At 38.7% G+C, this 13,206-nt stretch overlaps 1 protein-coding gene across 3 annotated transcripts in view; it reads left to right on the top strand.

The window, feature by feature from the left end:
- Positions 1–220: 220 nt before the first annotated feature.
- The window catches only part of slc7a10b (solute carrier family 7 member 10b), a 121,570-nt gene continuing 108,584 nt past the window's right edge, over positions 221–13,206 (top strand). For all 3 annotated transcript variants that reach the window (XM_047384806.1, XM_047384787.1, XM_047384797.1), the window contains exon 1: positions 221–466. In XM_047384806.1, coding sequence (XP_047240762.1) covers positions 319–466 — 148 coding nt within the window. In that variant the 5' untranslated portion in view covers positions 221–318. The remainder of the gene's footprint in view (positions 467–13,206) is intronic.

Genomic DNA, 13,206 nt, shown 5'->3' with positions numbered 1-13,206 from the left:
GGCTTTCTGAGGGTCATTCACAGGTCTCATGTGAACATGATCACTCTAGTTCAGTACCTTACCATTTTCAGTGGAAACTCAAGATATGGATTAAAAGTGGCTTGGGATGGTGCATCCTGGGGTCCCTGAATGTATCATTGTGGGTTCTGGGTATTTAACATTCTACCCTGGAGAGGAGCTGGTTGTTGCGCAAGCTCAGCCATTGAATATGTATGAATGAGGAGTGAAGAAAGGACAGCCAGGAAAGGAGAGGACAGGAGCTCTGGGAGAACTGGCACTTAGACAAACTCAGATCGGATTAGATCAAATCAGGCAGATATGGATGGACAGAACTGCAATAACATCTGCTCCTGGACATATCAACACACTACAAAGTTTAAAAAGAAGAAAAAGACGAAGGAAATCCCAGACAGGGTGACTCTGAAGAAGGAGATCGGGCTGCTGAGTGCCTGCTCCATCATCATAGGTGAGGCAGGAAAATAATCTGCGTGAGTTTAGTTGCACCTCTTATATTATTACTCTAAAACTTTTTCTCTGTTAGTCTGATGCTTTATAACAGCCTGTTTGATGCTTCTTAGAGAACTTTATTTTTCCTTGTTTGTTTTAGCTTTAGATAAAGTTTAATTGGGACTCGGATAACAGTGTTGGTCATAAAGAACATGCAGGAACTTTAACATAAACACTTTAAAACAAGATAGTCCATGTGGAGGGGGGGTGGAGAAACAGTGGCACATCACATAGTATGAGCCAGTATGTACAGTGACTTGTATACTCCGCTTGAACTTTTCCACATATTGTCACATTACAACCACCGACATAGACATATTTTATTGGAATTTTATGTGAAAGACCAACTCAAAGTGGTATACAATTGTGGAAAGAAAATTACACATGATTTAAAAAATATTTTACAAATAAAAAACTGAAAAGTGTGTTGTACAAAAGTATTCAGCCCCCTTTATTTAGAGTGCAACCAATTGCCTTCAGAAGTTGCCTAATGATTGCTAATGACTAAATAGAGTCCACCTGTACGTAATCTAATTTCAGTACAAATACAGCTGCTCTGTGATCCCCTCAGAGGTTGGTTAAGAGAATATTAGGGAGCAAACAGCATTATGAAGCCCAAGGAACCCACCAGACAGGTCACGGATAAAGTTGTGGAGACGTTTAAAGCAGGCTTAGGCTATAAAAAGATTTCCCAAGCTTTGAACATCTCACGATGCTCTGTTCAATCCATCAACTGGAAATGGAAAGAGTATGGCACAACTGGAAACCTACCAAAACAAGGCTGTCCACCTAAACCTACAGGCCACCTAAACAAGGAGAGCACTGATCAGAGATGCAGCCAAGAGGCCCATGGTGACTCTGGACGAACTGCAGCTCAGATCCACAGCTCAGGTGGGGGAATCTGTTCACAGGACAACTATTAGTCGTGCACTGCACAAATTTAATGGAAGAGTGTCAAGAAGAAAGCCATTAAAAGAAGGGGTGCTTCTCTTCAGCAGGGACGGGGAAGATGGGCAGAGTTGATGGAAAGATGGATGGAGCCAAATACAGGGCAATCTTGGAAGAAAATCTGTTTGAAAATCTGCAAAAGACTGGGACTGGGGGGAGGTTCATCTTCCAGCAGGACAACAACCCTACACATAAAGCCATGGCTATAATGGCATGATTTTAAAACAAAATATATTCATGTGTTAGAATAGCCAGACCTAAACCCAATCAACAATCTATGAAAGATCTGAAAACTGCTGTTCACAGACACTCTCCATCTAATCTGACTGAGCTTGAGCTGTTTTACAAAGAAGAATGGGCAAAAATTGCAGTCACTAGACGTGCAAACCTGCTAGAGACATACCCTAAAAGACTTGCATCTGTGATTGCAGCAAAAGGTGGTTCCACAAAGTATTGACTCAGGGGGGAGTACTTTTGCACAATGCCCTTTTCAGCTTTTTATTTGTAAAATAAATAAAAAATAATGTATAATTTTTGTTCCACTTGGCAACTGTATACCACTTTGTGTTGGTCTTTCACAGAAAATGTATTTGTTTGTGGTTGTAATGTGACAATATGTGGAACACTTCAATGGGTATGAGTACTAAACATATATATACATATGCTGTGATTATGAATGTATTATTTAGTATTTAATAATAATACTTTAATATTTTCTTAAATAAAATTTTGGCCTGTTAAGGGTTGTCCTGTGAATACCAGCCCAATAAGGTGGTGGTACTGGGACAAAATTGAAAGGGATGAGCCAAGTTCTAGCATTACTGAACAGAAAAACTCTGTATACACACAGAATGAATTCACACAATTTCTTAAAAGAATTTATTAACAAAAATAAGTCAACTCATAGTCAAACATATTTCAATCAAAAAACTATTTACTATGCTAAAAAATCCAACTACCAAGCATAATTAAAGAATAACGAAGACTAATGGGCTATGTACAATATAAACAAGTTGATCAAAGATGGTTGAAAACCATGACCGAAAGAGTGATGCAACATTACCATACAATATTATTTATGTTTGTGAACCAAGGATTATCTTGAAGAATCTGGGAATGAAGTTACATTAGTCTTGGAACTAACTTAGGCAATAATTGGTATACCTTTAGACAACCATTCACAATGCAAGATCAGATAAAACATTATTTTAATAAAATAATATTTTAAAGAATGATTTGCTGAATAAAACCAACCTTCTGGATGACCATTCTCAACAGTGTTTAATTAGCTGCCTTTTATTTATTAAAATAATATTTAAAGAAATATTATTAAGGAAATAGTTAAATAAAATTTAAGGAAATATTATTTTGAATAAGAACCAAATATTTCTGGAAAAATGGGGCTTAATGGTGTTTACTTAGTTATCAAGTTTAATAAAATAATATTTAGGGAAATATTATTTCCTAGATAAAATACCACTAATAAAAGGGTTAAAATGCATAAGCGTGGATGACGCATTATGGCTGGCATTCTGTGTTCAAAATCACCCTTTAAATAAAGTTTGTCTTAACTTTAAAAACACAAACACAGAACACATAAACTGAGCACATGTGCTGAACAGATAATCTGCTAGCACTAATATAGCTAAGTTCTCCACACAAAGGGTTAACTTGCAGATAACCTCTGTAGCTGTGGGGGCAGATCGTTCTGCCGGGCTGGCCAAACTGTACGTTACTGCTGTAGCCACGGTGATGCGGTCTACAGGCCTAATAATTATGTGAGAGTTGAATACAATGTTTTGCTAGAGTTATCCCACCTCCTCACTATCTAGATGCATGTAAAATAATATTTGACAGGTCATAAGTTATGATACCCCTCATAATCTGTGACCTGTGTTATCCTGGCTATTTAAGGGTCACATTATTTTAAGCGAGTCTAGATTGTAGTGAGGAGGTGCCAGAACTCTAGCAAAACATTGTATTCAACTCTCATATTATTATTAGGCCTGTACAATAAGGTCACAGATTATAGTAGCCATCATATGTTATGACCTTTGTGATCCTGGCTATTTGGGGATTGCCTATTATTTTAAATGAGACCTGACTGTAATGAAGAGGTGGCAGAAACATTAGAAACCGTTTTGAACCCCCTCCCCCACCCAACAAAGCGCTTGGAAACACTTATTTAACTTACTTAGTATTTATTCTGCACCTTCAACAATTAAGAAAAGCATTTTTTCTGACAGTAACAAATATTTTGCACTTTTAGAATCTATTATATGACACACCTACATTTCTAAATTAAATTAAATTGACTGAACTTATATAGCGCTTTTCCAGTCATACACACCGCTCAAAGCGCTTAACACTAGAGCCACATTCACCCAATCGCACTCACACATTCATACACCGATACGCAGATCGGTAGGCAACTTGAGGTTAAGTGCCTTGCCAGGGGCACATTGACATATGGAGGAAGCTGGAATCAAACCCACAACCTTCTGATTGCAAGACGACTACTCTTCCTACTGAGCTACAGTCACCTCAATTTTTGGAGAAATTACGACATAATTCCACAAATCCAGCCATTAGTGATTAAAAAAGAGCAGACTAAAACAACTTCATGTCATTTTCAGCAATTATGCTAAAGTGCACATATATGACATTGCAAATTTTGAAATCAGGTCAAAATTACCTAAAGACAACAAGAGAGTTGGAGTTGTGTACTTCATTTATATAATAATATATAATATAAGGGCACTTCAAGACTGTGGCAGCTTCAAATCATTCACTTTGTGAGTGCAGCCATTATCTATGAAAGAAAGTCAAAAACACAAGATAAATTAATTGCATCACTGTATTGACACCAATAAACTATTTTATCCACAGTTCATAACACTCAATACATCAAAGAATACATTGGCAAACTTGAAGTGCACATTACTCCTTGATTCTGAACAAACAAAACCATGTCAATACAAAAGTAGGCTTGTCTTTATATGTTACATTAAGGTATCAGACTCCAGCTATCGTGGGCTGTTCAAGTAAAAGCACCAAACACCTGTTTGCGTCTCGGTGTAGAAGAAATAACCTGTGTACACACTGACTTCTTAGTTAAGAAGTCTAATTTGTCCTGATGTATGTGACACACTGCAACATGGTTCAGCCATTGCTTTTTCATAGTTGTGCCTAACCAAGTCTTTAATTGTCTAAGAGCACTAAAGCTCCTCTTTGCCTCAGAGGAAGAGACTGCTACCAACAAGGCGTAACCTCACCAGAGTTTCAATTTCAATGGCAATGGCAAACCTTTGAGAATGTTTGTGGCTTCCCTACAGGAACTGTACATGTAACTATGTTTGAACGTGGGTAGCTGGATTTCCAGCAGCTGGGCATTCATTTCTGTGTAGTCATGAACCATGGGATCAGTAACTCCAGAAAGCAAGGTGTTCTCCAGCTTCTGCAGGGTAAGAAGACCACCCTACTGGAAACGTTCAGCAAGCTGTGTGTGAACACAGTCCAGTCCCTTAAAAGCTCAACTCTGTAGTGTTCCATAGGGGTTTTAGGACTGAAACTAGTCTCCACTGAAGCACTTTGGTGGTTTTTGAACTCTTGGCAATGTTATAGGTTCTAAGTCTAAAGACTTCACAGTTGCAGATGCCTTCTCAAAAAGGCTTTGGAAGACCTCATCCCTTCTCTTGCTATTGAGAGTAGACTGAACTTTACAAACAGCGGCCTGCATACCAGAAACAGTCTGTGTCCTTCTCTGAAGAGAACTGTTGAGACATTCTAACTCTCCAATGACCCCTTCTGCCATCACAAGGCCAAGTACAGTGCTGCCTTTCATAAACTGCTGAAAAAGACCATTTTCAGTGGCTGCAGTGGGAGTCACCCCCTAACATTTCTTCTAAGGCAGTAAGGATGGAATCATCCTGTGTTAGAACAGATTGTATGGCACTGTGTCTAACAGTCCACCTAGTTGCACACAGTGGTTTCAGGGTAGTAACGGTTGCATGCTCAGATATCGCTATCTAATGAAACAGCTGTTTGAATTTGATTTGCCAGACTGTCTCCACAAAACTCCCAACTGATGAACCCAGTCAAGGGCATCTCGTACAACTCTAGTTGTACATGCCTACTGTGCTACCAAATTCACACAGTGCACATACAGAGCTAAATTCCTCATTAGGATTCAGGTCATGATCCACATAACGAAGACATACAGATTATTGCTCTTGACCTGATATGTCTTGTGTCCCATCAAAAATTAAGGCAAACTGTTTAACAGGGAGGCATCAAATAGTCTGAGCTATTTCTCTTGTAATTTCATTACTCATTATGCCTAATATTGCGTTTTGAATGAGAGGACTTGTGTAATCCTGCTTGTGTGTATCTAACCATTTCTGAAGAACAGGGTCATCTTCTGCTTTTTCTTTGAGATGTTGAGATAGATTACTCTAATCTTCTAGATGTCCTTGTTGAGCTAAACCTAGCTGAGCTAAACATGTGATTGAGCCCACAATCTTCGACAAGCCATGCCTGGCTTCCTCCTGTTGTCTGGAAACAGCTGAAGAAAGCTGTGAAGCTAGTGTTACCTTTTTGGGCATAGACATTAATTGCATGGATGTGCAGTTGAGTTTTGGATGTCCTGAGAACTTCTCAATAGCCTTTTTCCAATTTCTAAAGCCTACACTCACAAAGGCAGGATCATATTTGCTTGCAAATGATGACTGATTCAGATAAAGTTGGGCACAGTGAAAACATAAGACCCCTTGTAAAGTAGCGCTGTAATGCAACCAAGGAAAACATGTGAACCATTTTTGTTGAAAAGACAACACACAATTGGCTCGTTTCTGCACTACTATGAACTTGGGATTAGGTCGCACAGGCCTTGTGCAGGTGATGATGTCTAAGGCATGAAGTCCTTCTTTCTCCCTGTTCTCTGTGTTCAACTGGTCTTTGACATGTGGCTAGAGGCCCTGTGGTAAACATGTTGAGTAAACTTGTCACTCTCTGAAATAACAATCTATTAAATGATTGTATTGTATTTACCATAAACATTTTTTATATTGTTTAATAACTAAATCTAAAAACCTGTCATTGTTTCCTAGCATTCCCACCTGTTCATTTTCCTGACAGCTGCCCTCATCATGTGTCCCTCTGTGAGGAAACCACACAAACAAATACATATTAGTTTGGTGTTCTGGCAGTGTGTTTACATGCACAAATAATTTTTTAGGTCTGTTACCTGGTCATCTTTGTTTCCTGTGCTGAATATCCCTGTCCTTTGTCTGTTTCTCTTTGGTCATCTGACCCTGGGCTGCCTACTGCTACCACTGTCTTCCCAGCTTCTGCACTTTGTCTGTTGTCTCTTTCTTGCTCCCTCTTGCTCCATTCTGATATAAAAACAGCTCAATTCAAATGTCTCACCAAAAAGTTGGAAGGCATTGTGTTAGAAAACTGGGTTATAGAAAGTTTATTTCTGCACCACTGTACCAAAATGTGCCATGTCTTTGAAAATTCAGCACCAGAGGTGTGTTAACAGCGGCAATGGGAGAATGATATACATAGAGAAGCTATTTCTCCACCAATGACAAACTTTATCACGATAAACTCAGAAAAATACCTGTCCAGTCTTCTCTGTGGAAAAAGAGCACCCTTATATCCATTAATGCTGCAATTTGGTGTTTTGGGGGTCAGAAACAGATTATTTGTAGTTCAGTTCCTTTAAATGAGGAAATTAATCCACATACTGAATAATTCCAGCTAAGAGCTCCATCACTGAACAAATTAAATTATGAGGTGGAGGACCCACCAGTGGTGTTTTTTTGGATCTTAAAACATTGGGGGATTTAGCCTTGGCCCTAAATAACTAATTTTCATTGACAGTACTGTAGTTTATAAGTACCTTAGAGATTTACTAATATAGGACATTTTGTACCAGTTCTCTGCCTTGGCTGGGTTTTGATTCAATGTAAATTGTTGTGAATCAAAGAAACCATTTTTGAAAGGAAGAATTTTACCTTGCTTTAAGTTTTCTAACCCTAACCCTAGCAGCTCTATCGGAGTTATCAGCTAACTTAACACATAGATTTACCTCATTGGGATTTCTCCGCTTTTTACAACGGGGTGTTGTCAACCAACAATGCAAAATCGTTGTCCACTGTTATGCGCTCTTTTCATTCTCACACTTGCTGCCCAGCAGCTGCATCCACAAGTAAATGGTGAACGCCGCTGCTTGGTAGAGAAAGTAGATTGGGCGATACCAAGTTTTTGCAGGGAGAAGGGGGGTTATATTACCAGATGATTAAACATGCTACTGTTGTTCCCAAAATTGATAATGAATAAAGAAAATTAAGATGTTATTCATGTTAGATGTTTTTTGTAAATCAAAATGATGTGAATTTATTGGGTTGTTATAATGATTGGATCAGACTATGGGGGGAGGGGGTGATAACCCCCCTATCCCCCCCGCCTATGGGTCCTTAATATTATTGTAGTTGCTCTTGAGTTTTATTAACTTTTCCCTGCACTGTCTAAACGAAAACCTTCTCATTTCTCCTCCTCCCACGGCCAATCAGTGAAAAGCAGTCTGGTCACGTCACATGTAGTCCCTACTCAGCCCCGGTCGTACCTGCTCAGGAGCAGGGACCAAAAAATCAGGTACCGGTACAGAAAAATGGAAACGCTCGCAAAGCGAGCCAAGTGGAGTCAAGTAGGGCCAAATAGAGCCAGTGGAAATGGGCATATGTTGCAAAGTGGGGTTTTTATTCACGGGACATCCCCTGTTACTCTTGTTCCTGGCTGTGCTGGAAGTAGGTTAATGCGATTTATTTTGAAAGTTCCAGAAACGTTCTTACTGGCTTTTAATGTTGTAACCCATGGCTGGGGTCCCAACATTCCCCCCGTTAGTTCCGAAGAATGAGATGAAGTTCAGTCTTTGGGGCTAACCATCAGTCCTCAGCCATGTGAAAAGAGTCACTGGTTCCTGTAGGTAGGCAGAGTTCAACAGTTCATTTTCGGTTCAGAGGTTAGTGTTTGGACAGGAGTGAGGCAGGTTGGGGCAGAGACTAACACTAATAAAATGTAAAGGAAAAAAAAAAAAATCTTTTAATAATATTCACACCATCATATTACTGCTTTTAAAACCTTAATTTCTCAAGTTCAAATCATAAGAAAGAAAATATTAAAACAGAATATAGGGTAGTGGAAATTATTTATCATCTTCATACCTTGTTTGATACATTTTACAGGGTTGATTCTGGACTGCAACGGCTCACAATGTTTTTTAGGAATGTCGTTACCTCAGTCATAACGCACCTGCAGATCATCTTATACTCCTCCTTTGTTATGACATCTTTGGAGTGGCTCCACTCTTTACCACCAACCTTACACTTCGATGTTGCACTGTGAAAAGGTGGTTTGGTGGCTTGGGTTTTGGCTGACACCAGCTACCACACACTTGGTTCTGTTGCATCACTTGGGGACTGACTTTGTGCCTCTTCTTAGGACTGTTCTCAGTTTGAATGTTTAACACTCTAACTTTGCCTTTTCCTGCTCTGTCTGAACAGACACATGTTTCCCACACAAGCTGCGCATATCTTCGAATCTCATGCATGGAGAGATTCTCCGTTATGCAATGCAAGGTCACATCATACTGCACGCTTACATGGAGGTTGTGAAGAAGCAAAGACTTAAAAGTGTGGTTTTCTTCAAGATCTGGAGCATAACATACATGAAAGTAAGCAGTCTTCAAACGGTGGAAATATTCTCTGGGGGGGTTCATCCTCTTTTTGCAGAACTGCCAAAGCATCAATAGTGGCAGTGGCTTCATCTCTGTTAACAGAATACTCCTCTGTTAAAGCTTGACAAAGAGATAATTAGCTGTCACTAATTTCTGGAGGAAGAGTTTTTAAGAACACATGAACACTTTTAGCTGTTGTTTTCCAAATAAGTCTCATCTTCTCACGAGAAGACTGAAAACACAAGTCGAGAAGACAATGTTCAATCTCAAGCAGGTAAGCATCAATATTTGATTCATGACTCCCTGTATCAAAAACTTCTATGTCATTAGCAAGGGACTCAAACTAGATTAAATTTGGGATTTAATCTGGCAATAAATCCTGTTCTTTCAGAACATAAAACAAACTATAAAGTTGGATACAGGGATCATAAATCTTAGGTCAGATCCTAAAATTAACTGCAAACATAATTCAATTTCAAATTGTGGTCTCACACAAAACACAACCTCTGGATACAGATGTGCAGCAACTGTCTGGACAGTGAGGTTAACAGAAGTTAAACCAAGTCTCAAGTTATTGCTTACACAGAAAAAAACAGACTGAGTCAAAACATTAAAAATGTTGCATATGTAGCGGATATGCTTGTTGCTGGAGTTATTAACTTTGACAAATGTCTAAAATTGTGAACTCCAGAAATGTCACAAGTTATACTGTTCTCTTAAATATAATCAGTGACATCTGATGTTAGAACTCTGATGTTTTGAGTCCTAACGTGACCAGTGACAGCTGATTTTAAGCTCATCACTCAGTGCATCAATAATGTGCAGATGTGGTTTATTCATTCTCATATATGTACAGTGCAAGCTGTTCATAATAAAGCCCACCCAGGGATGCCAAAATGTTGTGATTATAAATATGAATATATTATTTGATATTTGATATTGACACTTTAATATTTTATTAAATAATAATTCTGTCTGTTAAGAGTTGTCCTGTGAATACCAGCTCAGTAAGGCGATGGTATTAGGACAAAATTAAAAGGGATGAGCCAAGCTCTAGCATTATTGAACAGCAAAACTCTGTACACACACAGAATGAATTCATCAATTTCTTAAAATACAAGAATTTATTAACAAAAATAAGTAAACTCAAATTCAAACATATTTCAATCAACAAACTCTTTACTATGCTAAAACGACCCAACTAAACTACCAAACGTAATGAAAGAATAAGGAAGACTACTGGGCTACGTACAATATAAACAAGTTGATAAACGATGATTGAAAACCATGACCGAACGAGTAATGCAATATTACCATACATGTTGAAGAACATTATGGAGAACCCTGAGCATCCTCTTCATGAGACTGTCCTACCACAACAGAGTGTCTTCAGTCAGAGGCTTCTTCAGATCTGCTGTAAGAAGGAGCGCTACAGGAGATCCTTCCTGTCCACAGCCATCAGCATCTACAACGGCTCTTTGAGGAAACCTTCATAATATGAGCTATAACAACATTTAATTTCCCTTTGGGATTAATAAAGTATTTTTGAATTGAATTGAATATTTTTGTTTGAGAACAAAGGATTATCTTGAAGAATCTGGAAATTAAATTACATTAGTCTTGGAACTAACTTAGGCAATAATTGGTGTACCTTCAAACAACCATTCACAATGCAAGATCAGCTAAAACATTATTTTCATAAATTAATATTTTGCAAATTAATATTTTAAAGAATGATTTGCTGAATAAAACCATCCTTCTGCATGACTAATTCTCAACAGTGTTTAATTAGCTGCCCTTATTTATTAAAATAATATTTAAAGAAATACTCGTACTTGTACTTCTTATGCAAAATAATATTTAGGGAAATATTATTTTGAAAAAGAACCAAATATTTCTGGATAAATGTGTCTTAATGGTGTTTACTTAGTTATGAAGTTTAGTAAAATAAACCACTGTTTTGGTTAAATGATCTTTAGCTAACTCATATTGGGCAAGCACATGTTCTTAGCAGTTGGGGCTAACAAAAGAAGCTTATAACTTATCATCAGAATAATGTTATACCAGAGTTCAAAAGAGGACAAATTGTTGGTGCACGTCTTGCTGGCACATCTGTGACCAAGACAGCAAGTCTTTGTGATGTATCAAGAGCCACGGTATCCAGGGTAATGTCAGCATACCACCAAGAAGGACGAACCACATCCAACAGGATTAACAGTGGACGCAAGAGGAAGCTGTCTGAAAGGGATGTTCGGGTGCTAACCCGGATTGTATCCAAAAAACATAAAACCACGGCTGCCCAAATCACGGCAGAATTAAATGTGCACCTCAACTCTCCTGTTTCCACCAGAACTGTCCGTCGGGAGCTCCACAGAGTTAATATACATGGCCGGGCTGTTATAGCCAAACCTTTGGTCACTTATGCCAATGCCAAACGTCGGTTTCAATGGTGCAAGGAGCGCAAATCTTGGGCTGTGGACAATGTGAAACATGTATTGTTATGAGTCCACCTTTACTGTTTTCCTCACATCCGTGAGAGTTACGGTGTAGAGAAGCTTCAAAGAAGCATACCACCCAGACTGTTGCATGCCCAGAGTGAAGCATGGGGGTGGATCAGTGATGGTTTGGGCTGCCATATTATGGCATTCCCTTGGCCCAATACTTGTGCTAGATGGGCGCGTCACGGCCAAGGACTACCGAACCATTCTTGAGGACCATGTGCATCCAGTGGTTCAAACATTGTATCCTGAAGGTGGTGCCGTGTATCAGGATGACGATGCACCGATACACACAGCAAGACTGGTGAAAGATTGGTTTGATGAACATGAAAGTTAAGTTGAACATCTCCCATGGCCTGCACAGTCACCAGATCTAAATATTATTGAGCCACTTCGGGGTGTTTTGGAGGAGCGAGTCAGGAAACGTTTTCCTCCACCAGTATCACGTAGTGACCTGGCCACTATCCTGCAAGAAGAATAGCTTAAAATCCCTATGACCACTGTGCAGGACTTGTATATGTTATTCCCAAGATGAATTGATGCTGTATTGGCCGCAAAAGGAGGCCCTACACCATACTAATAAATTATTGTGGTCTAAAACCAGGTGTTTCATATATATGTATATGTGTGTGTGTATATATATATATATATATATATATATATATATATAATGTTTTAAGCTTAGTCTTAAATGCAGACAGGGTGTCTGCCTCACAGACAAAAACCGGACATTGGTTCTATAGGAGAGGAGCCTGATAACTAAAGGATCTGCCTTGCATTATACTTCTAGGAACCACCAGTAAACCTGCAGTCTGAGAACAAAGTGCTCTGTTAGGTAATTTCTTTGAGATTTTTCTTCAAATTTAGAAGTTGACATACAATTCTTTATTAATTAGTAGAAGTGAATGACTTAGGTCAACACTTTCGGCTATCCTTCTTTTAATTTTTTACAATAGCTTGATTGAATTTTGGCCCATTCAGCCTGACGGAACTGGTGTAACTGAGTCAGGTTTCTTTGCCGCCTCGCTTGCACAAACCTATTTGGCTTCACCCTCAATTTACTTGTGGAATTAAAATTTAGGTTCTTTGATGGCCACTCCAAATCATTGACTTAACTTTAAGTCATGTTGCAACTAATTTGGCAGTATGCTTAGGGGTATTGTTCATTTTGAAGAAGCTTGTGCTCCCAAGCTTTATATCTACCTGGCATATGTCTTGAGACATTGCTTCATTATTTTCACATAATGTTCCTCGTAATGTTATTTATTTTTTGAAATGCACCAGTCCCTCCTGCGGGCACCCATAGTAATATAATGCTGCCAAAATATCTCTTATTCTGACACTGAGAAAATGGTAAAATGGAAATCCTAACTGTCAGGTTTTTCAGGATTGCAAGAGATCAAACAGTCTTTGGTTGGGGTAAACAGTCCGCTTGCTACAGTGAGATCCTCAGTTTACCTGAAGTTCACAAGCAGATCTTAAAGGGGATATGAAAATTGTTTTCAAGCTAGC

The sequence above is a fragment of the Girardinichthys multiradiatus genome, chromosome 2 (genome assembly GCF_021462225.1).
Source record: "Girardinichthys multiradiatus isolate DD_20200921_A chromosome 2, DD_fGirMul_XY1, whole genome shotgun sequence".
Classification (NCBI taxonomy): domain Eukaryota; kingdom Metazoa; phylum Chordata; class Actinopteri; order Cyprinodontiformes; family Goodeidae; genus Girardinichthys; species Girardinichthys multiradiatus.
The sequence above is the reverse complement of the archived record's forward strand: the minus strand, read 5'-3'. Positions and strand labels throughout refer to the sequence as shown.